Source organism: Muscardinus avellanarius (assembly GCF_963383645.1).
Source record: "Muscardinus avellanarius genome assembly, chromosome: 2".
Taxonomy (NCBI): Eukaryota; Metazoa; Chordata; class Mammalia; order Rodentia; family Gliridae; genus Muscardinus; species Muscardinus avellanarius.
In genome coordinates, this window is record NC_137787.1 from 35,833,671 (window position 1) to 35,859,579 (window position 25,909).

Consider the following 25,909-nt stretch of genomic DNA (forward strand, 5'->3'; position numbering starts at 1 on the left):
ATGCTGTATTCATATTAAAACTTTATATGGCACTACAAGAAAGAATATCTATGATAGATAGTTCCTCTGATGTATATTCCTGTTCCAAATGAAACTGATTAATTTCAGTTGAATTAAGAATAATTGCATACTTAAATGTTAAATAATATTTCTTTTTTTGTATGTATGGTACTGGGGATTGAGCCCCAGGGCATTCTACTCCCAAGCTACACCCCCAGCCCTATTTTATTTTTATTTTGAAACATTTAGACTGAAAAGCCTCACTACTTGCTGTCCTCAAACCTGCAATCCTCCTGTCTCAGCCTCTCAAATACTAGGATTACAGGCATGTGCCACCATGCCTGGCTCAAAATAATATATTTTATGAAAGAATCTATATTTTCTTTCTTTTCTTTTTTTTTTCTTTTTTTCTTTTTTTTTTGCAGAACCCAGAGGCTTTCTACCTCCGGGCTATACTCCCAGACCTATTTTATATTTTATTTGGAAACAAGGTCTCACTAAGTTGCTGAGAGCCTCACTAAGTAGCTGAGGCTGGCTTCGAACCTGTGCGATCCTCCTTTCTCAGCCTCCCAAGCATGAGTATGACAAGCGTGTGCCACCACGCCCGGCTATGAAAGAATCTACTGAAGCTCTAAAATATGCTTAATTTATAGACATTTATTAGGATTTTGTTTTTTGCAGTACTGGAGGTTTAATCCAGTGTTGTTCTAAGATATACCTTCCCGCAATTTTTATTTTGAAACAGTCATGCAAAATTGCTGAGGCTGAATTTGAACCTGAAATTCTCATTTCAGCCTTCCAAGTACTGAGATTACAGGTATGTGCCATTATGCCCAGCTTAATATTGATAATATTTAATATATTGATAATTATAGCTACTTTTATACATAGTAAGTTATTGGCAAAAAAAGCTACATATAAAAATGCATCTTACTACAGTGAGATAATAGCATGGTTAAAATAAAAAAAGAAATATAGAAAGTTTAGCAAGGGCCAGGTGTGGTGGTGTACTCTTGTAATCCCAGCATTCGGGAGGCTGAGATGGGAGGATCACCATTCACGGACAGCCTCTGCTATGTCGTAGACCCTTTGTAACTTGGTGAGACCCTGTTTCAAAGTAAAGAATAAAAAATAGGCCTGTGGGTGTAGCTCGGAGGTAGAATGCCCCTGGGTTCCATCCTCAGTACCATTAAAAAAAAAATTGGCAAGGATATAGAAGACTATAATTCTCATATGTTTATGGTGAGGGATATGAAATGGTACAGATGCAGTAGAAAATAACTGTGTGTGGTGGGTTCTCAAAATATTAAACAGAATGTCCCTAAGATACATTCTATTCCTAGGCATATAACCAAATAAACTGAAAATAAATGTTCAAACAGAATCTGTAACATGAATGTTTATACACTGATGAATGGACAGTCTTCAACCTATTTTCCTTTATCTACAAAATCTAAACACACAACAGGTATCTTTATCAATTTCATAGTTATTTCATATGTTCATGTCTGAACCCTAGTTTGTATTAAATGACTAAGATGTTTAATCAAAAAATAAACTATAGCCAGGCGTGGTGGCGCATGCTTGTAATCCCAGCATTTTGGACTCTGAGACCAGAAGATCGCAGTTCACTAACAGCCGCAGCTAATTTAGTGAAGCCCTTTGCAACTCAATGAGGCCCTGTTTAAAAAATAAAGAATAATAAATAGGGATGGGGTTGTAGCTAAGAGGTAAAATGCCCTGGGTTCCATCCTCAGTACTGCAAACAAAACAAAACAATAAACCATTATCCTTTGCTTTCTCTTTATTCTCAAATATTAAAAAATTAACAAAGCATGCACATAATTCAAATCCAATGGACTATATACATCTTGAAAGAATCAAATGATTCTGTTAATGTGAATTAAAGAAGTAAACAAAGGAAGAGGAGTAAACAATTTAAAAGACATTCTGAAGAACAGTTAAAACTGTTTAGCATAGTGAGGGGTTTGAAAACCATAAAGGCACACACTGGGCCTGACATGAAACCAAAAAGTACAGGATGTTCTTCTTCAGCAGAAATTTAGGGTTAACCCTGAAGCTAACAAGAAAACTGCAAACAGATTCTGTAAGGAATAAATGTAGTTGTAAGTTAATGCTCCTCACATATTCATGTATGTTCACACAGCAGCCTATTCAGCATTATCTACACATGTTGATGACTGTTAATGACTTCTCCAGATTACAAAACTAGCATAAATTACTTTATCAGCCAGGCGCAGTGGCCTAGGCTATATAATCCCAGTATTTGGGAACCTGAGATGGGAGGCTATTGTAGGTTGGAGGACAGCCTCAGCAAGAAATGAGACTCTCATCAACCTAGAAGACCCTGTTTCAAAAGTAAAAATAAAATAGGGTGGGATGAGCCGGGCGTGGTGGCGTACACTTTAATCCCAGCATTTGGGAGGCTGAGACTGGAGGATTGTGGTTGGTGGACAGCCTCAGCTGCTTAGTGAGGCCCTCTGCAACTTAGTGAGACCCTGTTTCAAAATAAAATAATAAAAAATGGGACAGGGTACTCAGAGGTCAAATGGTCCTGGGTTCCATCCCCAAACCCGCAAAAAAAAAAAAAAAAAAAAAAAAAAAATCATGTATATATATATGATGGGATGTAGCTCAGAGGTAGAATGTCCCTGGGTTCAACCCCCAGGATCAAAAAAAAAAAAAAAAAAAAAAAAAAAAAAAAAAGGCCATCTTGGCTAGGCATGGTGGTACATGCCTACAATCCCAGAAGTTGGGAGGTTAAAACAGGAGGATTACAGATGCAAGACAAACCTCAGCAATTTAGTGAGACCCTGTTTCAAAATTTAAAAAGGGGGGGGGGCTGGAGTGTGGCACAGAGGTAGAATATCCTGGGTTCAATTCCTAATACCAATAAATACATACATGCATGTATACAAACATACACACCTAGCCAAGCATGGTAGCACATGCTTGTAATCCCATTACTTGGGAGGCTGAGACTGGAGGATCTTGCAGGTTCGAAGCCAGCCTCAGCTACTTTTGAGGCTCTCAGCAACTTAGTGAGACCCTGTTTCCAAATAAAATACAAAATATGTCTAGGAGTATTGTCCGGAGGTAGAAGGCCCCTGGATTTCATCCCCAGCACCACAAAAATGAATGAATGAATGAATGAATGAATGAAAACAGAGCTGGGGTGTAGCTCAGAGGTAGAATGCCCCTGGGTTGAATCCCCAGCATCACACAAAAACAAACTATGAAAGTAATTATACTATGACATAAAGTCTTCCTAATCTCAAAACTCTCCATGAATCTTCTAATGTTTAAAAGCTTAGCCCTCTACTTTTCCCCTCAAATTTACAAAAGAAAACGTTACATAACTTTTAGATTAAAATCATTAACTCAAAATCTAAAATATGAATCATTAATTCATATAATGGAAAGAATAAAAAATGTTAAATACATTTAAGCCATGTTAAATACCATATGAATGGTTAAACATTTCAAATTAGAAACTTTCCAGGTTATGTCATATGGTTTAAAAATTTGAGATCACTGAAAAACTGCCAGGAAAAATATTTCCATACGTGTATTCACACATGCATTCAATAAAAGAGGTCTTTAACTAGAAAACTCCTAATTTTCATTTTTTGTTTCTCTTAAAAATCCTTTTTATATCATATAGTATATATGATATATATATAATATATATATATGTATGTATATATGCTATGCCTAAATTGTCTTATTCCATTAGGTCTAATAAATCCTCTTTTTCTACCCTCTTAGCTTTCTCAGTTAAATACTCAGCCAAATAAACATCCCTATGTATGCCAGTGTGCAAGGGCTAGGCTTGTACAAGCAAGCACTTCCTGAATGTACAACAGAGGGAACGGATGTCTGCTCACAGGAGCCTGGGATGTTTCTGTTTACAAATCCTGGAGCCAGGCAGGGGCCACTACTGGAGGCGTACAGTCTGCTTCCTTACTACACTCAGCCTTTGTCTGGGTTTGTGTCAAAGAAAGAACAACATTGTTATATGTGCATCAAGAGGCAAAGGGCAGTTTAAATAAGACACTCTAGTGGTTATGTCAACTCCTTAATCTTTCACTACTCAGTAGAGAAAGGCAAATTAGAGATTAGTTTTTTTTAAGCAATGTACTTTTTATAAAAGCTGAGGAAAATATCTTAAAAGTAAAAACAATTAATGTGATCAGAGTTAAATGATTTCCTTAGCAAAATAACCAACATTGTTAAAATATCATTTCTATACTGTGATATAGCGTACAGCTCAATGTTTTATCTTTTTGTGTGTGTGTGGTACTTGGGGTGGAAACCAGGGGCTTTTCTGCCTCTGGGCTATACTCCTGGACCTATTTTATACTTTATTTGGAAACAGGGTCTAAGTTGCTGAGAGCCTCACTAAGTAGCTGAGGCTGGCTTTAAACCTGTGCATCCTTCTGTGTCTCAGCCTCCCAAGCGGTAGGATTAAAAGTGTGTGCCACCAGACCCAGCTTTAGCTCAGTGTTTTAAACAATGTTTATTTTTTATTTTTTTATGTTTTTTATTTGCTGGTCTGGGGATCAAACTCAGGGGCATTCAACCTCCGAGCTATACCCCCTGCCCTATTTTTTTATTCTTTATTTTGAAACAGAGTGTCACTGAGTTGCAGAAGGCCTCACTAAGTAGCTGAGGCTGTCTGCGAACCCCAATCCTCCAGTCTCAGCCTCCTGAATGCGGCAATTACAAGCGTGCGTCACCATGCCCGGCTCACAGTGTTGATTTAATTAGAATGGCAACTATACAAAAATCATAATCGAATAAATCTTTATGTTTAGTGTCCTAAAAATCAGAATGGAGAGAGGGCAGATTTCTCATTTGTTTTTGTTTTTGTCATTTATAGAAAAATAGATGGTATTTGAGAAAATTATGCTAAACAAGATTAGCCAGTCTCAGAAAGCAAATAGGTGTATGTTTTCTCTCACATATGGAGGCTAGACAAGAATTAGGAAACAAAAAGATCTCAGCTAGAGGAGCAGAGACTTCAATGGAGCAGGGAGGCTGACTACAGCAGGGAGGAGGGAAAAGACAGATGTAAAGAAGGTAACAATTTAAATAATGCTGTGTAAACGGGCATGGTGGCATGCATTTGTAATCCTAGAACTTGGAAGGCTGAGACAAGAGGATCTCAGGTTTGCATCCAGCCTCAGCTTAGTGAGATCTTGTATCGAAATAAAGGATAAAAATATAAGACTAGGGGTGTACCTTGGGGGGTTAGAATGCCCCTGGGTTCAATCCCTAGTACCACAAATTAATTAATTAATTAATTAATAAAGCTGATTGCATATATGAAATCACCAGTACATATCTCAATGACATGTGGTAAGTGGGGTCCCTCCCCTCCCCCATATGATCTCCCAGTGGGGACAGGAGGGGGAACCCTGGAGGCGGAGATATTGCGAAGTCAGGTGCTTCAAAACTCCAGGCCTTGCAAGACTACAGATGTTGCGAGAGAATCGGAGTTCCCATGCTTAGTCCCAACCTCCAAAATACCAGCTTAAAAGCAGAAGTACTTCTGCCCGGCCGGGCAGGTGACTCAGCCGATCAGGACTATGTGCAACTCTCCAGACACATGGCCTGTTGGTCCCTTCTCCCATGGCCGGCTGACTCCCCTGAGGATGCCGGATTGGGTCTGAATAAAGCAGCAGTCTCTGATAACCTGGTTGGTGTTTTTACCTCCCTCCTAAACTCTCTAACTCTATTTTCATTCTCTCAACATGTATGACGGAAGGGGAGTGAGGTCCAGAGGGAAACTCACCAAGTGTTGTGTGCATGTACATTCCTATCACTCTGTGATATATAATTATAATGCATCAATTAAAGTATTTTAAAAAGGCAATAAAAAGTATTTGTAGTAAGGAAAATTGTACTAGGCTAGAGGAACACAGGAATCCCTATTACCATTATAGCAGCATGTGTCAAAGGTATATACCATATTCTAATGTCTTTAATAATAATAAGTAATATTTGAGCAAAAGAAAACATACTGAATATTTAAGACCAGTTTAAATGTAACTTGTCTCATTAATCATTGTGAATACCTCTTAGTTTTACAAAACAAGAAAATAACAACAGTAAACAATCAGATGACACTTTGCTAATTGAGTCAAGACACTTTATGTCTGATTTATAAAAGAAAGTGGAAAAATGAGGGAGAAAAAGAGAAATGGTCTGCAGTTAAACCATAAAATGAAAAATATTAAAGAAAAAATAAAACAGAAAAGACAATGTCTATCCTCCTTACCTTTTGATTTCATCGGGTATTTACAATTTTAATTTCTTTAGATTGTGTGTGTGTGTAGATTTAACTCAGGGGAACTCTACCTCTGAAGTACACCCACATTTTTATGTTATTTTTTAATTTAAAAACAGGGTCTAAGTTGCAGAGGGCCTCGCTAAATTGCTAAGGCTTGCTGAGAACCCGGGATCCTCCTGTCTCAGCCTCCTAAGTACTGGGATTGCAAGCACACCTACCACACCCAGCTAAACTGTATTTACAACAGCTATTTTATGCCAGAAATGGTGATGCACACCTGTAATCACAGTGACTCAAGAGTGTAATGCAGAAGGATGGCAAATTTAAGGGCAGCCAGAACAATTTTGAGATATCCTGTCTCAAATTAAAAAATAAAAAGGGCAGGGGATACAGTGGTAGAGCCTTAAGTCCAATCCTTAGTAGCACAAACATAAAATAATATAAAATTAAATAAAAAATGCCAGGCGTGGTGGCACATGCTTGTAATCCCCGCTCTTGGGAGGCTGAGACAGGAGGATCGCACAGGTTCAAAACCAGCCTCAGCTACTTAGTGAGGCTCTCCGCAACTTAGTGAGGCTCTCCGCAACTTAGTGAGGCTCTCCCCAACTTAGTGAGACTCTGTTTCCAAATAAAATATAAAATAGGTCTGGGAGTATAGCCTGGAGGTAAAAAGCCCCTGGATTCCATCCTCAGTACCACAAAATAAATAAATAAATAAATAAATAAATAAATAAATAGCTCTTTTATAGGTAGATTAAGAAATTCAATAAGTATAAAAACAAGAATTAAACTGTACACTATTCTACATTTAAAAAATAGTGAAGTCCACTAGATATGTTCCTGAAAGATTTTTGGTATAATTCTACTGAAATTTAATATATTCTATTATTATTATTATTATTATTATTATTATTATTATTATTTGGGTCTGGGGACGGAACCCAGGGGGCATTTGACCTCTGAGCTACACCCTCTGCTCTATTTTTTTATTCTTTGTTTTGAAACAGGTTCTCACTAAGTTGCAAAGAGCCTCACTAAGTAGCTGAGGCTGTCTGCAAACCGTGATCCTCTGTCTCAGCCTCCCAAATGCTGGGATTACAAGCACGTGCCATCATGCCTGGCTTAATTTATCCTTTAAATAAGACAAAGGAGCTTGTTACTCTATAACAACTTTCAAAAATAATTATTTAACTTCTTAGAGTCATAGTTTAATCAAGTAAGAAAAGTCAATTTATACCTAAACTAACCCTGGGGTAATTAAAATCTGATCACTCTAATTAAATTAATTAATTAATTAATGCAGTACCTGGAATTGAATACAGGGGCATTCTACCCCAAAGATAAACCCCCAGCCCCATTTTTTATTCTTTATTATGAAAAAGGGTCTCACTAATTTGTGGGGGGCCTCACAAGTTGCTGAGGCTGGCCCCAAAACTGTGATCTTCCTGTCTCAGCCTCCCAAATCCTGGGATTAGAAGCTTGTGCCACCATGCCTGGCCACGTTAATCCTAGTTCACAGCGGGAGGCTGAAATAGGAATACCATGGGTTAAAGGTTAGCATGTGGTAATTTTGTGAGATCCAACCTCAAAAAAAAGTTACCATACTTTGCAATAATTATACACTTGTTTCAAATCTGAAAATTTATAAACAAAGAACACTATAAATATAATTTAAGTGGTAATGGGGATGGAACTCAAGGGCATTATGCCTCTGAGCTACACCCCCAGCCCTATTTTATTTTATTTTTTTGTTTTGAAACAAGGTCTAAGTTGTATAGGCCTTCACAAAGTTGCTGTGGGTGATTGCGAACCTGTGAGCCTACTGTCTCTGAATCCTAATATTGGGATTATAAGCATGAACCAAAATGCCTGGGTCTAGATATATTGAAAGACTGATTTTTCAAGTGGGGTAGGCAGCGCATCCTTGTAATTACAATATTTGAGAGGCTGATAGAGAAATACTGCAGCTTCAAAGCCAGCTGTCACAACTTAGAAAAGCTCTTAGTAATTTAGTGAGACCCTGTTTCAAAATAAAAATAAAACAGGGCTGGGAGTGTAACTCAAAGATAGAAAATCCCCAGATTCAATCCCCAGTACCACCAATATAATAATAATAACTGATTTTCCTTTAAAACAGAGTAAGTAATAAAAAGACTTGTGAATGAAAGAGACCTCAGAATAATCTAGTTCACCATCCTAAAGTATTACCCATATCCCTAACCCTAAACCCTAACCCTAAGGTAGTACATGGCCCTGAATTAGTCAAAGTTTTTCCTTTTTGGTTGTTGTTATTATTATTATTGTTGGTACTGGGGATCAAACTCAGGAGCATTCTACCTCCAAGTTACACCCCCAGCCCTATTTTATTTTTATTTAGTAACAGGGTCCTACTAGGTTAGTGAGAGCCTCACTGCTTGCTGAGGCTGTTCTTAAACCTACAATCTTCCTGTTTCAGCTTCCCAAGCACTGGGATTACAAGTGTGTGCCACCATGCCTGGCTCTTTTCTTTTTTTCTTTTTCTTTAAGTACTGGGAATGGAACCTAGGGACATTCTACCTCTGAGCTATACCCCAGCCCTATTTTCTTTCTTAATTCTTTATTTTGAAACAGGGTCTTACTGAATTGCAAAGGGCCTCACTAAGTAGCTGGGGGCTGCCCACGAATAGCAATCTTCCTGTCTCAGTCTCCCAAATGCTGGGATGCACCACCACGCCCAACTCTCTTTTCTGATTATTGAGAAGGAAAAAAAAAATCTCGATTTGGTGGTAGTTTATCTTTAGTAGTCTCAAAGTTTTGCTATTTTTTTTTTTTTTTACCAGAGAAAGCTTCAAGCTTCAAAATATATTGGCAAGCAATAAGATCTAGCTAGTTAATATAGTTATGTTTTTATCTTATTTCTTATTTTTTGTGATACTGGGGATTGATCCCAGAGGCATTCTCTGCCTCCAAGCTACACCCCCAGCCCTTTTTTTTTTCTTGGTGGTACTGGGGGTGGAACCCAGGGGCTTTCTACCTCCGGGCTATACTCCCAGACCAATTTTATATTTTATTTGAAAACAGAGTCTCACTGCATTGCTGAGAGCCTCACTAAGTAGTTGATGCTGATTTCGAACCTGTGCAATCCTCCTGTCTCAGTCTCCCAAGCGTGGGGATTACAAGCATGTGCTACCATGTCCGACTCCCAGTCCTTTTCAGTTTCCATTTTTATTTGGTCTAGCTAGGTAGCTGAGTTTCACTAAGATGAACAAGGATGGCCTCAAACCTATCATTCTTCTGTCTCAGCCCCCCAAGTACGAAGATTACAGGCATGTACCACACCCAGTTGGTAAATTGCTTTTACATGTCTGTCTCAGTGTCCTCAATGTGAAATGCAAATACAACAGTAAATATTTCATACTATTTCTATTTAAAGTTTAATGCATGTACAGCACTGAAAGAACAGTGTCTTGTACATATAAGTACTCAGAAATATTATCCAGATAGTTAAGAGTTCACTTGTTGACTACTTATCTAGTTCAGCTAAGTAGGATTTCATATTAAACCTCTAAATTCCCATTACAGGTTTACTGAAAATTGGCTGCTCAGTTTGTCTAATAACTCTGTAATAATGTCTAATCTATAATCCTAGCAGTGAATTAAATTTCAATAGTTTTATCCCATTTGGAATAACATTCTCTAGGAATCTCAAGTTTAAAAAAAGTTGTTATAGCCAGGCATGGTGGCGCACGGTTGCAATCCCCGCGCTTGGGAGGTGAAGACAGGAGGATCGCGCAGGTTCGAAGCCAGCCGCGCTGGCTTAGGAGACCCTGTTTCCAAATAAAAATATAAAAAATAGGTCTGGGAGTGTAGCCCAGGAACCACCAAAAAAAAAAAAAAAGTTGTTATAAAGGCTCATTAAATAGTTTAAATAGTTATCTACCACTAATAGTTATATTTTCATCTTATTTATTTTCCCTCTGGCCTTAAAACATGTCTTGAGGCCAGACGGAAACAGAATTAAGAACAGAATATGTTGGTAGAGGAAGGAAGGACAGTGCCTGGAAAAGTTAGCAGATTCAAACTGGTGCACTGTTAGGTTCTGTGTGGGTAGAAGAGAGGTCAGTTTCTCTACTGACAGAAGAGAGGCAGGGTTTTGTGTCAACAGAACAGAGGTAGGGTTCCGTGTAGATAGAAGACGGTCCCTCAGAAAATAAGATTTCAAGGGAAATAAAGAATCTAATCATCGTCAACTCACAGTTTTGTCTAGACTCAGTTCTACTTATAATTTGTATACTAAACAGGCTCAGAAAAAGCCTACAAAAAGGGGTGGAATTAACAGAGATTTCGTTAATTTGTGCCCTTATTGCCTCTAAAAAAAAAAAGCATGTAATGCAATTTTATATAAACATAAATGTAAACTGGGTGTGGTGGCCAGTGCTTGTAATCCCAGTACAAGGGAGACTGAGACAGGAGGATCTGGGTTCGAGGCCAGCCTCAGGTACTTAGGCCCTTTGCAATGTAGTTAGATACTGTTTCAAAATAAAGAATAAAAAAAATAGGGACGGAAGGTGTAGCTCAGAGGTAGAATGCCCCTGGGTTCAATCTCTACTAATGCAAAACAAAAACAAAACAAAAAAAACCCATGATGATCTAAAATAAGAGAGTTAAACTAGGGGTGGTGGTATAGGTGTGTGACCCCATCACTTGGAAGGCTCAGACAGAATGATCACAGGTTTAAGGACAACCTTAAAAATGCAGTGAGATTTTCAGCAACCTAGTAAGACCCTGTTTCCAGATAAAAATAAAATAAGGGTGGGGGTGGAGTATGGAAGCTAAAAAGCCTTGGGTTCAATCCACAGTACCACAAACTAGATTATTAGATAGATAGATAGATAGATAGATAGATGAAAAGATAGATAGGGTTAATTTTTTGCTTTTGTCTCTACTTGTCATCCCAAACTACATTGGTTCATTTGTCCTTTAAACTTAAAACAGCAATATGCTTTCAATAAATAACTTGTTCATTGCCTGAATCTCTTAAATTCGAAAAATTAAAAATAAAGCTGGGTGTGGTGGCGCATGCTTGTAATCCCAGTACTTCAAAGGCTAAGACAGGAGGATCGTGAAGGTTTGAAGTCAGCCTCAGCTACTTAGTGAGGCTCTCAGCAATCTAGTCAGACTGTTTCCAAATAAAATATAAAATAGGTCTGGGTGTATATACCTGGAGGTGTAAATAAAAATAAAATATTCCATTCAAGCATTTGACAGAATTGCAGAAATTACTCATTAGTATATATCCCTCAGACATTTATTTATAGGTTTGTGGACAGCCTCAGCAATTTCTGAGGCCATCTGCAACATAGTGAGACCCTGTCTCAAAAAAAAGAATAAAATAGGGTTAGGGATATAGCTCAGAGGTAGAATGCCCCTGGATTTAATCCCCAGTACTGTGCAAAACAAAAACAAAAACAAAACAAAACAAAAAAACATATTAAAACTACCATTATTAGCCAGACGTGGGGGGGGCACGCTTATAATCCCAGCAATTTAGTAAGACCCTTTTCAAAATAAAGAATAAAAAATAGGGCAGGGGTTGTAATTTGGAGGTCAAATGGCCCTGGGTTCCAACCCCAGACCTGCAAAAACAAAAACAAAAACAAAACCCTACCATTGTTATTTAAAATGTAGTTCCCATTATCTCAATGCTATAAATGGAAAGTGATGAGGAAGAGGTGAAATGATCATATTTCAAACTATTTTAAATAATTTTTATCAAAACTAATGCTTCATTATTCAAAAATAGCCAATAAGAAAACAGATATGCTTAAACTGACTTAAATATTATACAAAGCACACATATATCAAAACACCACTTGGTCTGGGTGTGGTGACACATGCCTGTAATCCCAGTATTTGGGAGGCTGAGACAGGAGGATGATAGATGTGAAGACAGCCTTAACCAAGTAATGAAACTCTCAGCAACCCAGCAAGACCCTGTTTCAAAATAAAAATAAAAATGGCTGGGGGTGTTGGGCATGGTGGCGCACTCTTGCAATCCCAGCATTTGGGAGGCTGATATAGGAGGACTGTGGTTTGCAGACAGCCTCAGCTACTTAGTGACACCTTTTGCAACTTAGTGAGGCCTTGTTTCAAAATAAAGAATAAAAAAATAGAGCCAGGGGTGTAGTTCAGAGGTAAAGTGTCCCTGGGTTTAATCCCCAGTACCACAAAAACAAACAAACCATCACATGGTACCCCATAAACATGGGCAATTAAAAAAAAATTAAGTCAGCCAAGTGTGGTGGTACACACTTGGAATCCCAGCATTTGGGAGGCTGAGACAGGAGGATCACGGTTTGAGGACAGCCACTGCTATTTAGTGAAGGCCTGTTTCAAAATAAAGAATAAAAAAAATATGGATAGGACCGTAGCTCAGAAGTAAAATGCCCCTGGGCTCCACTCCCAGTACCTAAAAACAAAAAAATTAAGCCAAGACCACACACACAAAAAAAAAATTACAAACATGCCTGTAATCCCAGTACTTGGGGAGGCTGAAGCAGGAAGACTGCACATTCGAAGCCAGCTTCAGCTACTTAGTGAGGCCCTTTGCAACTCAGTAAGACCCTGCTTCAAAATAAAGAATAAAAACTAGGGCTGGGGGAATAGCTCAGAGGCAGAATACCCCTGGGTTCTATCCCCAGTACCAAACACACAAAAAAAAATTACAAATAGACAAAATTAAAAATTCAAAAACAGTAAAATAACACGAACTTTTCTAATAATAACTGAAAATCATTTTTCAAAATAATCGTAGCAGCTGGGCATGGTGGCGGACGCTTGTAATCCCCAAGCTTGGGAGGCTGAGACAGGAGGATCGCACAGGTTCGAAGCCAGCCTCAGCTTAGTGAGGATCTCAGTAACTTAGTGGGACCCTGTTTCCAATAAAGTATTAAAAAAAAAAATAATCGTAGCAAAGTTTTTTTTTAATCTTTTGTTTTTTATGATACTGGGGATCGAACCCAGGAGCATTCTACTTCTGAGCTAAACCCCCAGCTCTATTTATTTAGAAACAGGGTCTAGCTGGGTATGGTGGCACACACTTGTAATCCCAGTGTCTGGGAGGCTGATTGCACAGGTTCAAAGCCAGCCTCAGCTACTTAGTGAGGCTCTCAGCAACTTACTGAGACCCTGTTTCCAAACAAGTATAAAATAGGCCTGGGAGTATAGCCTGGAGGTAGAAAAGCCCCTGGGTTCCACCCCCAGTACCACAAAAAAAAAAAAAAAAAAAAAAAAAAAAAAAAAAAAAAAAAAACAGGGTCTAAGTTGCAAAGGTTCTCACTAAGTAGCTATATCTGGCCACAAAGTTTTGATCCTCCTGTCTCAGCTTCGCAAGTACCTAGATTACAATTTTGTACCACCCTGGCTTAAAGTTTTATTTTAATACTACTTTTCATTTCTGTTCTTTTTTTGTACCCCCTGTGATTGAATGCAGGAGCATAAGAATTCTGAGCTACAACCTCAGCCCCCTATTTTATTTTGTATTTTGAAATGAGATCTCACTAAGTAACTATGTGTTGCTGACCTCAAACCTGCAATCCTGTCAAGTACTATGATTAAAGGTATGTGCTGCCATGCCTGGCTAGTAATACTACTTCTGATAAAAATATGATGAAGCCCGGTGTGGTGGTGCACACTTTTAATCCCCACGCTTGGGAGGCTGAGACAAGAGGATCGTCCAGGTTCAAAGCCAGCCTCAGCTACTTAGTGAGGCTCTCAGCAACTTAGTGAGACCCTGTTTCCAAATAAAATATAAAATAGGTCTGGGAGTATAGCCCAGAGATAGAAAACCCCTGACTTCCACCCCAGTACCACCAAATAAATAAAAAAATAAAAATTAAAAAATATGATGAAACATGTACTTTCATACAACACTAACGGGAATGTGATCTGTTTCAACCATTTGAAAGCAATTTGATGATATATGTAGAAGTTTAATACTGTTACTAATGGCTACAGAAACATCAATTCTGAGGATTATAAAGACAAAGATAAATATACAAATATGTTCAACTTGGAAGCAACCTAAATTTTCAAAAATAAGAGAACAAACAAGTCGGGTATGGTGGTGCACACTTGTAATTTCAGTATTTGGGAGGTTGAGAGAGGAGGATCCAGGTTCATGGCCAGCCTCAGCATCTTAGTGAGGCCCTCCACAACTTTGTGAGACATTATTTAAAAAATAAAGAATAAAAATAGGACTGGAGTTGTAGCTCAGGAGAAAAATGTTCCTGTGTTCACTCCCCAGTACTGAAAAAAAAAAAAAAGAGAACAAGGAAAATATCTATTGATATGAAATATTATGTAATTAACAATTATAAACCATGTCTGGTGGGATACTTGTGTGTGTGTGTGTGTGTGTGTGTGTGTGTGTGTGTGCGCGCGCGCGCGCACTCCCTGCCCTATTTTTTATTCTTTTTTTTGGCAGGTCTGGAGATGGAACCCAGAGGCATTCCACCTCCGAGCTACACCCCCTGCCTAATTTTTTATTCTTTATTTTGAAACTGGGTCTCACGGAGTTGCGGAGGGCCTCACTAAGTAGCTGAGGCTGTCTGCGAACCGCAATCCTCCAGTCTCAGCCTCCCAAATGCTGGGATTACAAGCGTGCACCACCACACCCGGCTTTTATTCTTTATTTTGAAACTGGGTCTCACTGAGTTGCAGAGGGCCTCAATAAGTAGCTGAAGCTGTCCACGAACTGTGATCCTCCAGTCTCATCCTCCCAAATGCTGCGATTACAAGTGTGCGCCACCATGCCGTGCTGATATATTTTTAATTACACCAAAATTAAAGAGAAAACACTATAAAAACATTTTAAATTATTAATAATGATTGTATATGAGTATAAAGACTACTGAAGATTATTTTTTCCTTTCTTATGTCACTCTTCTTTTTTGCTTTATTTTGTTCTTTTCTTTTTCTTTAGGTGACAGATTATCACCATGTTGTTCCAGCTGGTCTCAAACTCCCAGGAAGTTGAGATTATAGGCACGTACAACTGTGTCCATCTTATGGTCATTTTTATTTTTTTATTTTCAAATTAATAAGTAGTTATTTTAATTACACACATGATATACAATTATGTGCACATTTTAAAGACTCTGACAACAATACAAAAGTACAAAATTAAAAGGCAACCTTTCCCACCAACAGTTACGCTACACTACCTCCCATTTATTTCTGGTAACTTTACATTTGTAGTAATTTTATTTTATTGTTTTATTTTTGTGGTCCTCCTGTCTCAGCTTCCCAAATGCTGGGATTATTACAAGTATGCACCACCATGCCTGGCTACGTTTGAAAATTTTTTTTTTTTTGGTGGTACTGGGGGTGGAACACAGAGGCTTTTTACCTCCAGGCTATACTCCCAGACCTATTTTTATATTTTATTTGGAAACAGGGTCTCACTAAGTTGCTGAGAGCCTCACTAAGTAGCTGAGGCTGGCTTTGAACGTGTGCAATCCTTCTGTCTCAGCCTCCCAAGCGCGGGGATTACAAGTGTGCGCCACCATGCCTGGTAACACTTGTACTAATTTTAAAACATGTATGTCTTAAAAATGAATCTGAAAGGGTTCAGTGGTACACACCTGTAATCCCAGTTACTGTAAATCCCAGCATCATGGCTAAGACAGGAAGGCTGTAGGTTCCCAGCCAATATCACCAACTTAGGCCCTCTGAAATTTAGTAAGATCCTGTTTCAAGCCAGGCATGGTGGCACAAGTTTGTAATCCCAGTACTTAGGAGGCTGAGACAGGAGGATTGCAGGTTCTCAGCCAGCCTCCGTTACTTAGTGAGGCCCTGTTTCAAAATAAAAAAGAGGGATGTAACTCAGAGGTAGAATGCTCCTGGGTTCAATCCCCAGTAACAGTAACACTAACACACACACACACACACACACACACACACAAGATTCTTTTTCAAAATTACAAATAAAATAGGGCTGGGAATATAGCTCAGAGGCAGAATGCCCCTGGGTTTAATCCCTAGTACCATAAATTCAATAAAAACATAAATAAATTTGAAAGAGGAAAAAAATTACCACCAATCAACTTTCTATTTATTATTATGTATGGCCATGAACAAAAAGCCTTTTTGTGTATGTGTGTGTGGATAAGGTGTTGCCTGCCTACGTAATTGCTACTTTTCCTCTTATAATTACATTATAAAGACTTAAAACCATGCCTATATTCTGGCTCTCATAGATCCAGTTCCTAAATTCAAGACCCTTTGATGGTTCTTGCCTGATCTAGTCCTTACTATGATGGTTGCAGAATGATGATGTGCCAACTCCAGCATTACTACATATACCAGTTAGCACGGGAAATTCCTCAAAAATTCATTTTTCTTCTAATTGTTTACAATTCATTACGTATTTATTATTTTATCCCCCAAACTGACCCATATTTAGTCAAAACTATCTTCAAGCTGGCTCCTGCATCCTTCATCCTTGTGCTGTATCTTCATTATATTTTGGGGCACTACCTTTACTTTCTACATTTTTTTTTTTTTTTTTTTTTTTTTTGCGGGTCTGGGGATGGAACCCAGGGGCATTCGACCTCCGGGCTACACCCCCTGCCTAATTTTTTATTCTTTATTTTGAAACCGGGTCTCACTGAGTTGCAGAGGGCCTCACTAAGTAGCTGAGGCTGTCCGCGAACTGCGATCCTCCAGGTCTCAGACTCCTGAATGCTGGGATTACAAGCGTGCGCCACCGCGCCGGCTCTTTTTTTTTTTTTTTTTTTTTGGGTGGTTCTGGGGTTCCTGGAAACCCTTCTACCTCTGGGTTACACTCCCAGACCTATTTTTTTAATATATTTTTATTTGAAAACAGGGTCTCTTAAGCCAGCACGGCTGGCTTCGTTTCTGCGGGATCCTCCTGTCTCCGCCTCCCAAGCATGGGGATTACAAGTGTGTGCCACCACGCCCGGCAACTTTCTACATTTTAAGGGTTTTTTTTGTTGTTGTTTTGTTGGTACTGGGGGTGGAACCCAGAAGCTTCCTACCTCCGGGCTATACTCCCAGACCTATATTATATTTTATTTGGAAACATGGTCTAAGTTGTTGAGAACCTCACGAAGTAGCTGAGGCTGGCTGGCTTCGAACCTGTGCGATCCTCCTGTCTCAGCCTCCTAAAGCACAGGGATTACAAGCGTGCGCCACCATGCCCGGCTCATTTTAAGGTATTTCATGCTCATCTTATTCCTATTACATCCTGGAATAAGTCATTTTCTCAAGGACTGGTTCTTTCAGTGAACAATGATATTAGGAATTAAAATCTGACCATTATACATGTTCACTACTAATAGGGTACTTTTGCTTCTTGTCCTTTTTAATGAATAGAGATAAAAAGGACGTGTATATGATCTGGAGATGTAACTCAGGGCAGAGCTTAGCATCTAAATTATATCAATATATGCATATATATATATATATTATATAGTGTGTATATGCATATAACACAATCCTATGCATATTTTAAAAATCCTAAATCCACAACACCTTGAATTGCAATCTATTTACACAGGCTTCTTTTCTGTCTTCCCATATTCAATGATTGTATATTCCTATTTCATCAATAAGAATCTTGATTCCCAAGAACATCAACGTATATATTCATTTTCTTTATCCTATAATAAACCTACAACTGTTTCAGAATAGTTTTTCCTGTACTACAATAACACAAACCTTCTGGAAAGATTTCCAGATGTGTTTAATTCTCCTCTTAACACTTATATCCCATCTTGCCCAAAAGAATACATATAGCCAAATAGTGTATTTGTAAATTAATTGAATTACTTCTTCCTTAGTGATGATACCAAAAGCTACACTCAAGCTGGACTCAGTGGCCCACCCCTGTAATTCAAGTACCTGGAAGGCTGAAACAGGAGGACTGTAAGTTCAAGGACAGCCTCAGCAATTTAGCAAGTATCAGCAACTTACTAAGACCCTGTTCAAAATAAAAATACAATAAGTCTTGGTGTAGAGCTTGGAGGTAAAAGGGCCCTGGGTTCAATCCCTAGTACCAAAAGAAAAAAAATTCAGAATAGTCACTCAATTCTGTGTCCTCTTTGTCCCATTCCTTGCGTGCCTTCTAGGTAGCCAACTTCATTATTTCTTATTTCTCCTTTTTTCTTTCGTAAAAATATACAAATAATAGGTATTTCTTATTTCCCTTTCTATCTTATGTAAAAGAACATACTGTGTCATTTTTTTATATCAATCATGATCTGTGGAAATTGTTCCCTATCAGCCAGGCTTGGTGGTACACACTTGTAATCCCAGTACTTGGGAGGCTGAGAAAGGAGGATCATGATTCTCAGCCAGCCTCAGCTACTTAGTGAGGCCCTCTGCAACAAAAAATAGGGCTGGGGGTATAGCTCAGAGGTAGAATGTCCCTGAGTTCCATTCATATTATTGAAAAAAAAAATTGTTCCATATCAGTTCATAGAGATTTTTTTCTTATACTATATAGTTAGTACTCTATTACATATATTCCAAAAGAATGGAAATCAAACTACCAGACTCATGCATGTATATCTATGTTCATAGCTGCACAATTCACCACTGTCAAACTATGGAACCAGCCAAGATGTCCATCAACAGATGAATGGATTACAAAACTATGGGATATGTACACAATGAAATTTTACTCAGCCATTAAGAAGAACAAAATGATGTTGTTTACAGGAAAATGGATGGAAGTGGAGGACATTATGCCAAGTAAGATTAGTCAGTCACAAAAAATAATAAATCAGATGTTCTCCCTAATATGTGGAAGCTAGGGATAAACTGGTCATGAGAGGAACTCTAGACAAAGAAGGAGATACTATAGGTGAGCAAATAAGGCGATGTAACTGAGGGAGATCAGAGGGGGCAAGAGGGAAACCCCCTAATATACATGATGTACTTTAACAAGCATATCAAAGTCAATCACTAAGCCAAACATGAGAAGGAGGGAAGGAGGAGAGAAGGGGGAGGGAAGGGGATGGGATTTGGGTAAGGGTTAATTGGGTGATATGTGCATGTATACTTCTACCATTCTGTACTCCATTAAGATGTACAACTAAAATGCACCAATAAAATTTATTTATTTATTTTTTTGGTGGTACTGGGGTTCCTGGAAGCCCTTCTACCTCCGGGCTACACTCCCAGACCTATTTTTACATTTTCATTTTTGGAAACAGGGTCTCCTAAGTCAGCACGCGCGGCTGGCTTCGAACCTGCGCGATCCTCCTGTCTCCGCCTCCCAAGCGCGGGGATTACAAGCGTGCGCCACCACGCCCGGCTAAAATTTAATTTTTAAAAAGTTGTTAGCGGGCCAGGCGCGGTGGCGCACGCTTGTAATTCCCGTGCTTCAGAGGCTGCGACAGGAGGATTGAGCAGGTTCAAAGCCAGCCTAAGCTACTTAGTGAGGCTCTCGGAAACTTAGTGAGACCCTGTTTCCAAATAAAATATAAAATAGGTCTGGGAGTATAGCCTGGAGGTAGAAGGCCTCTGGCTTCCATCCCCAGCACCACCTCCCCAAAAAGTAAAAGTTGTTAGTGAATTTTCATACAATTAAAAATGTATTTTCGCCGGGCGTGGTGGCACACGCTTGTAATCCCTGAGCTTGGGAGGCGGAGACAGGAGGATCACGCTGGTTCAAAGCCAGCCTTGCTGGCTTAAGAGACCTTTTTCTAATTAAAAAAAAATAAAATGGGTCTGGGAGTGTAGCCCGGAGGTAGAAGGGTTTCCAGGAACCCCAGTACCACCCCCCAAAAAAAATGTATTTTCCATATAAATTCTTAGAAATGGGAATGTTGGGGCAGAAAAGTAAGCATACAGTTTTCTGGAATCGCCTTTGAAACACAGGATGTCCAGGATGGCCTTGAACTCCTGGGCTCAAGTGACCCTCCTACTTTACTGTCCTGAGTAGTTGCAAATATAAGCATATGCCAACTATAGTTTTCTAGTTTTCTTATTTCTTTTCTTTTCTTTTTTTCTTTTGGTGGTAACAACTGAACCCAGGGGCATTCTACTTCCAAGTTACACCCCCAATACTATTTTATTTTTATTTTAAAACAGGGTCTCGCTAGGTTGATGAGAGTCCCACTACTTGCTGAGGCTGTCCTAAAATCTGTGACCTTCCTATTTTAGCCTCTCAAGTACTGGGGTTACAAGCATACACCACTACACACATATAGTTTTCTTATCAAATTTCCCTCCACAAAAGTACTATATTTAATGCAAATTTATTTACAATATACTAATGTCTTGCCAGTCTCGGCACATCCCTTATAGATTTCAACTGTTATGTATATGTAATTTTATGATGGTGGAACTCTTCTTCTTCCATATCAACCCTGAATATTTTTTGAAATAAAGAAATAACAAAAAAAAGTTACTTTAACTACTTACTGAGTGGTGTTGTATCAGGAGGTGGAAAATTCTCAGTGAAGTTGACATTACATAAATCTGTGCTACAGCAGCAAAAACGGTATGTTCCATTCTGAATTGAGGGAGGGGTTGTAGTGACTACACATTCTTCATAGTGACATTCTTGGGGATCTCCAATGTGAGACCAACATCCTGCAAACCAATATAAAAGACAATATGACGAAACTTTAAAAAAAACCTAAAAATTGCAATAAATATAAGAGTGAGTATACACAAATTATAAAGTCTCACCAATCAATAGAGAACTGGCAAAGGAAATGAAAGATAATATGCAAGGGACAAAAGCCACCAACAATCTTTTTTTTTGGTACTGGGGATGGAACCTCTGAGCTACACCCCAGCCCTATTTTTTATTGTTTATTTTGAAACAGGGTCTCACTAAGTTGCAAAGGGCCTCACTAAGTAGCCTAGGCTGTCCAAAAATCGTGATCCTCCTGTCTCAGCCTTCCAAATGCGGTATTACAAGTGTGAGTCACCATACCCAGCACCAACAAAAATTTTAATTGCATCATTAATACAAAAATTATTATAGCAACTTAAGGTTACCAATTAAATTGTTCTAGGTTTAAAAAGTAATATGGAAGCTGGGCATGGTGGCACACGGTTATAATCCCAGCATTCGGGAGGCTGAGACCGGAGGGTTGTGGTTCACGGACAGCCTCAGCTACTTAAGTGAGACCCTCTGCAACTCAGTGAGATCGTGTTTCAAAATAAAGAATAAAAAATTGGGCAGGGGAATGTAACTCAGAGGTCGAATACCCCTGGGTTCTATCCCCAGACCCACAAAAAAAAAAAAAAAAAAAAAAGTAATAAGGAGAGCCAGGCATGGTGGCGTGGCGCATGCTTGTAATTCCAGTACTTGGAAAGCTGAGACAGGAGGATCCAGGTTGTCGGCCAGCCTCAGCTACTTAGTGAAGCCCTCCACAATTTAGTGAGATCCTGTTTGAAAATTAAAGAATAAGCCAGGTGTGGTGGTGCATGCTTGTAATCCCAGCATTTGGAAGGCTGAGACAGGAGGATTGTGGTTCGCCAACAGCCTTAGCTACTACTTAATGAAACCCTTTGCAACTCAGTGAGATCCTGTTTCAAAAAAGTAAATAGGGCTGGGGGTGTACCTTGGAGGTAGAATGCCCTTGGGTTCCATCCCCAGCACCACACACACACACACACACACACACACACACACACAGTAATATGCAATCATAATAAACGTAGTCACACAGCCACACTCAGACAACACTAGAAGGTATATAAATGATAATATATTTAGAAAGCCATATGGTTAAGTTTTATGCAGTCTTTGTGTGTGTGTGTGTGTGTGGGGAGTTACTGAGACTGAACTCAGGGGCGTTTTACCTCCAAGTTACAACACTTACAACTCCAAGTTACAGCACTATTTATTTTATTTTGAAATGGTTTTGCTGGGTTAATGAGAGTCTCACTAACTTGCTGAGGCTGTGTTTTAATTTGTAATCCTCCTATCTCACGCTCCCAAGTACTGGGATTATAGATGTGCACTACCATGCCCAGTTGATGCAGTCTTTAAAAATACTCATATGTTGGCCAGGCGTGGTAGAGCATGCTTGTAATCCCAGACTTTGGGAGGCTGAATCAAAAGGATCTCAGTTCACAGCCAGTCTCAGCCACTTAGGCCCTCTGAAACTCAGTGAGACTCTGTTTCAAAAATAAAAGAAAAAATAGGGCTTGAGATGTAGTAGCTGGGAGGAAGACTACCCTGGGTTCCATCCCTAGTATCGCAAAAAAAAAAAAAACAAAACCCTCATATGTTTTGTAATTTAGTAATTCTTTATCAAGGATTCTATTTCAAGGAAATAATCAGATACAAAGATCTGTGTTCAAAGTTGTTCAGTTTGTCATGTGTCACAGTGGAAACCTGAAAACAACATAGGTCCAACAACAGATTAATGTGTAAGTAAACTGTTATACATGTACACAATGAAATATTATACAGAGGTTAGAAATATTTTCAGGGAATACTTAAAGACATGCAAAAGAGACTGCAGTTTTTCACACAATATTTTTTCTAACTTTCAAACACATGTAAATGTAAAGATACATGGAAAACACCTGAAGGAGATACACAATTACAGTAAAATATTTTCAAGAGTATAGAATTATAGACCTTTATTGTTCTTTATAGTTTTCTTAAACTTCATGAGTATGTTTTAACATTATGTTATTAAAATAAGCTAAAAATAAATCTTTACACATATCGAGCTTATAGATGAATATATATAGATTCTCTCCCCCCCTCCCTCTCTTCCTCCCTCCCCCTCTTTCTCTCTCTTTATTTTTTGGTACTAGAGATAGAACCCAGGGGGCATTTTACTTCTGAGCTACACCTCTAGTCCTTCTTTTTATTCTTTATTTTTAGACAGGATCTCGTTAAGTTGCTGAAGTTGTCCTTGAACCTGCAATCCTCCTGTCTCAAGCTCCCAAGTACTGAGATTACAAGCATGAGCACACTTTTAAATTTACTATTTTTCTAGAGAGGATCTTAATCTACTTTCATGTCTTTTTTAGATAACTTCAATTGTATGAACACAAACCCATTTCAGGTAAGAAGAGTGTTACTTACCTTGTTTTACAAGATTTATGTCCCCTTTTGATTTTTCCCAAAGGCCATAGCAGGTGCTACCTTTTGAGCACAAAACTGTTCCATTTTCGTGAGAAATTCGACTCTCACCTATGCCAAGGTCTTGTTGATAAGGGTCTTTAAATGCACACAGCCGTTCTTGATTCTGGGAAGCTAAAATAAAGACAACAATGCAATGATAAATTAATTTAATGATAATCTTGGAAAAATATCATTACATAAAATCTTTTCCTAATTCAATGACATTACAAATTTCTCTGTTAAATTGTCAAGCTTGAATGACTGGATTTGTAACTTTACATTTATTTAATAATTTATTTCTGTTCATTAATTTGTAATATCCAAACAAGAAGCAATTTTTAAAGCTCATTTTCCAAAAGCAATCCCTTTTATTAAAATTATTCTTACCACTTTCTCCTACTAAATACTGTTGGTGTAAAAACAAAGAAAATGTCTATGAACTCTAAATTAACATTTAATACAAGCAGGACTGGGGATACAGTTTGGTGATAGAGCAAAACAAAGAAACCAAGAGGCCTAAAAACTCTGAGGAGTTCTACAGTACTCATTTCTTATCATATTTTGTAAAGCTTCACTCATACACTTGTTATTACTATTTGCCTAATCCAATGTTCCCTTCCTTCTACCATGGGACGCCATTATACTCAGGCATCCTTCCAAAGTTTCTTTATCATTACATATTTTCTAAATCAACAGATTCTGAAAAGCGGATGTTACAAATTTTTCTGATATTAAAAAGGAGACTATTAGTCTTTATTTTCTTGAAAAATGCCCCAAATTAGAGCAAATGCATAAATGAGAGCTCTCAAGTCATTATTAAATCCCAGTACCAACAAAGAAAAAGAATGTTGGGAGCCTGGTATTTGATAAGTTCATGGGCTTCAGAGTTGGGTGAACACGAATTTCCCATGTACTAAGTATCTTATTTTATACATAGAAAAATCAAAATTCTTAAAGAATTGTTGAAAAGATTAAATGAAGTAATGTTTGCTATGCAATTTGCATAACATAAATAATTAGTGATATAATTCATGTAATTATGATTTAAAATAGATTTCAAAAAGAATGTGTGGGAGTGTAGCCTGGAGGTAGAAGGGCTCCATCCCCAGTACCAAAAAAAAAAAAAAAAAAAAAGTCTGCAGTATAATTTATATAAAGTAAACCAAAATAATACTCTAGGTCCTTGGTTATATGCGTTATATGCTAAAATTGTAAGTATGTGAACAAGAAGGATTTATAACAACTTCAGCAGAGGAGTTAGTTCTTGGAAAAAAGGCAAATAAAATTAGAGAATGGAGCCTCAATTAATCTTAGACAAACAAACATTTTTTTAAAAATCTAGTACATATATGACAATGTTACACTAAATCATGGTCTTGTTATCTGTCTCAGTGTTTGTGTGTTTGAAATATTTGACAATAATTATAAAATTAGATTTTTAAGTGCAAGGTCAATAATAAATTGAATATCCTAGACATAGCCAGGCTTGGTGTACACACTTGTAATCCCAGCATTTGGGAGGCTGAGACAGGAGGACAGTGGTTTCTGGAAAGCTTCAACTACTACTTAGTGAGGCCCTTTGCAATTCAGTGAGACCCTGTTTCAAAATAAAGATTAAAAAAAAAAAAAATATATATATATATATGGTTGGGGGTATAGCTTGGAGGTAGAATGCCCCTGGGTTCCATCCCCGGCACAGCAAAAATAAATAAACAAATAAATAAATAAATAAATAGGGCTAGGGGTATAGCTTGGAGGTAGTATGCCTCTGAGTTCAATCTCCAGTGCTTAAAAAAAAAATCAGTCTCTTCATTTTGCAAATCAAGAAATTGAGTTAATTAAAAACAATGAATAGCCGGGCGTGGTGGCGCACGCTTGTAATCCCCGCGTTTGGGAGGCAGAGACAGGAGGATCGCGCAGGTTCAAAGCCAGCCCCGCGCGCTGGCTTAGGAGACCCTGTTTCCAAATAAAAATGTAAAAATAGGTCTGGGAGTGTAGCCCGGAGGTAGAAGGGCTTCCAGGAACCCCAGTACCACAAAAAAAAAAAAAATGAATAAAAATAGAATTCCTCAGCCAAGCATGGTGGCATATGCCCAGTTCTTAGGAGGCTGAAACAAGAGGATCTATTATGGGTTAGAGGACAGTCTCAGCAAAGTAGCAAGACTCTCAGCAACTTAGTGAGAACCTGTTGCAAAATTAAAAGGGTCTGGGTTCAATTCCCAGTTATACCCCCCCAAAAAAATACCTTAAAGTTGTGTCCCCCCCCCTGAGGTGCTGGGGATTGAACCCAGGGGCATTCTACCTCCAAGCTATACTGCCAGCCCCATTATTTTATTCTTTTCTTTTCTTTTTTGAAACAGTGTCTCACTAAGTTGCAGAGAGCCTCAATAAGTAGCTGAGGCTGGCTATGAACCTGCAATCCTCCTGTCTCAGTCTCTCAAGTGCTGGATTACAAGTATGCACCTTAAAGGAGTTTGAAAGAA

General features: G+C 38.4%; 1 protein-coding gene across 1 annotated transcript in view; it reads right to left on the reverse strand.

The window, feature by feature from the left end:
- BMPR2 (bone morphogenetic protein receptor type 2) overlaps positions 1 to 25,909 on the reverse strand; it is a gene marked incomplete at both ends in the record, with an annotated part of 139,028 nt that overhangs the window by 45,691 nt on the left and 67,428 nt on the right. Inside the window, 2 exons of the mRNA XM_080689643.1 lie at positions 20,750 to 20,920; positions 23,388 to 23,558. Coding sequence (XP_080545769.1) covers positions 20,750 to 20,920; positions 23,388 to 23,558 — 342 coding nt within the window. The remainder of the gene's footprint in view (positions 1 to 20,749; positions 20,921 to 23,387; positions 23,559 to 25,909) is intronic.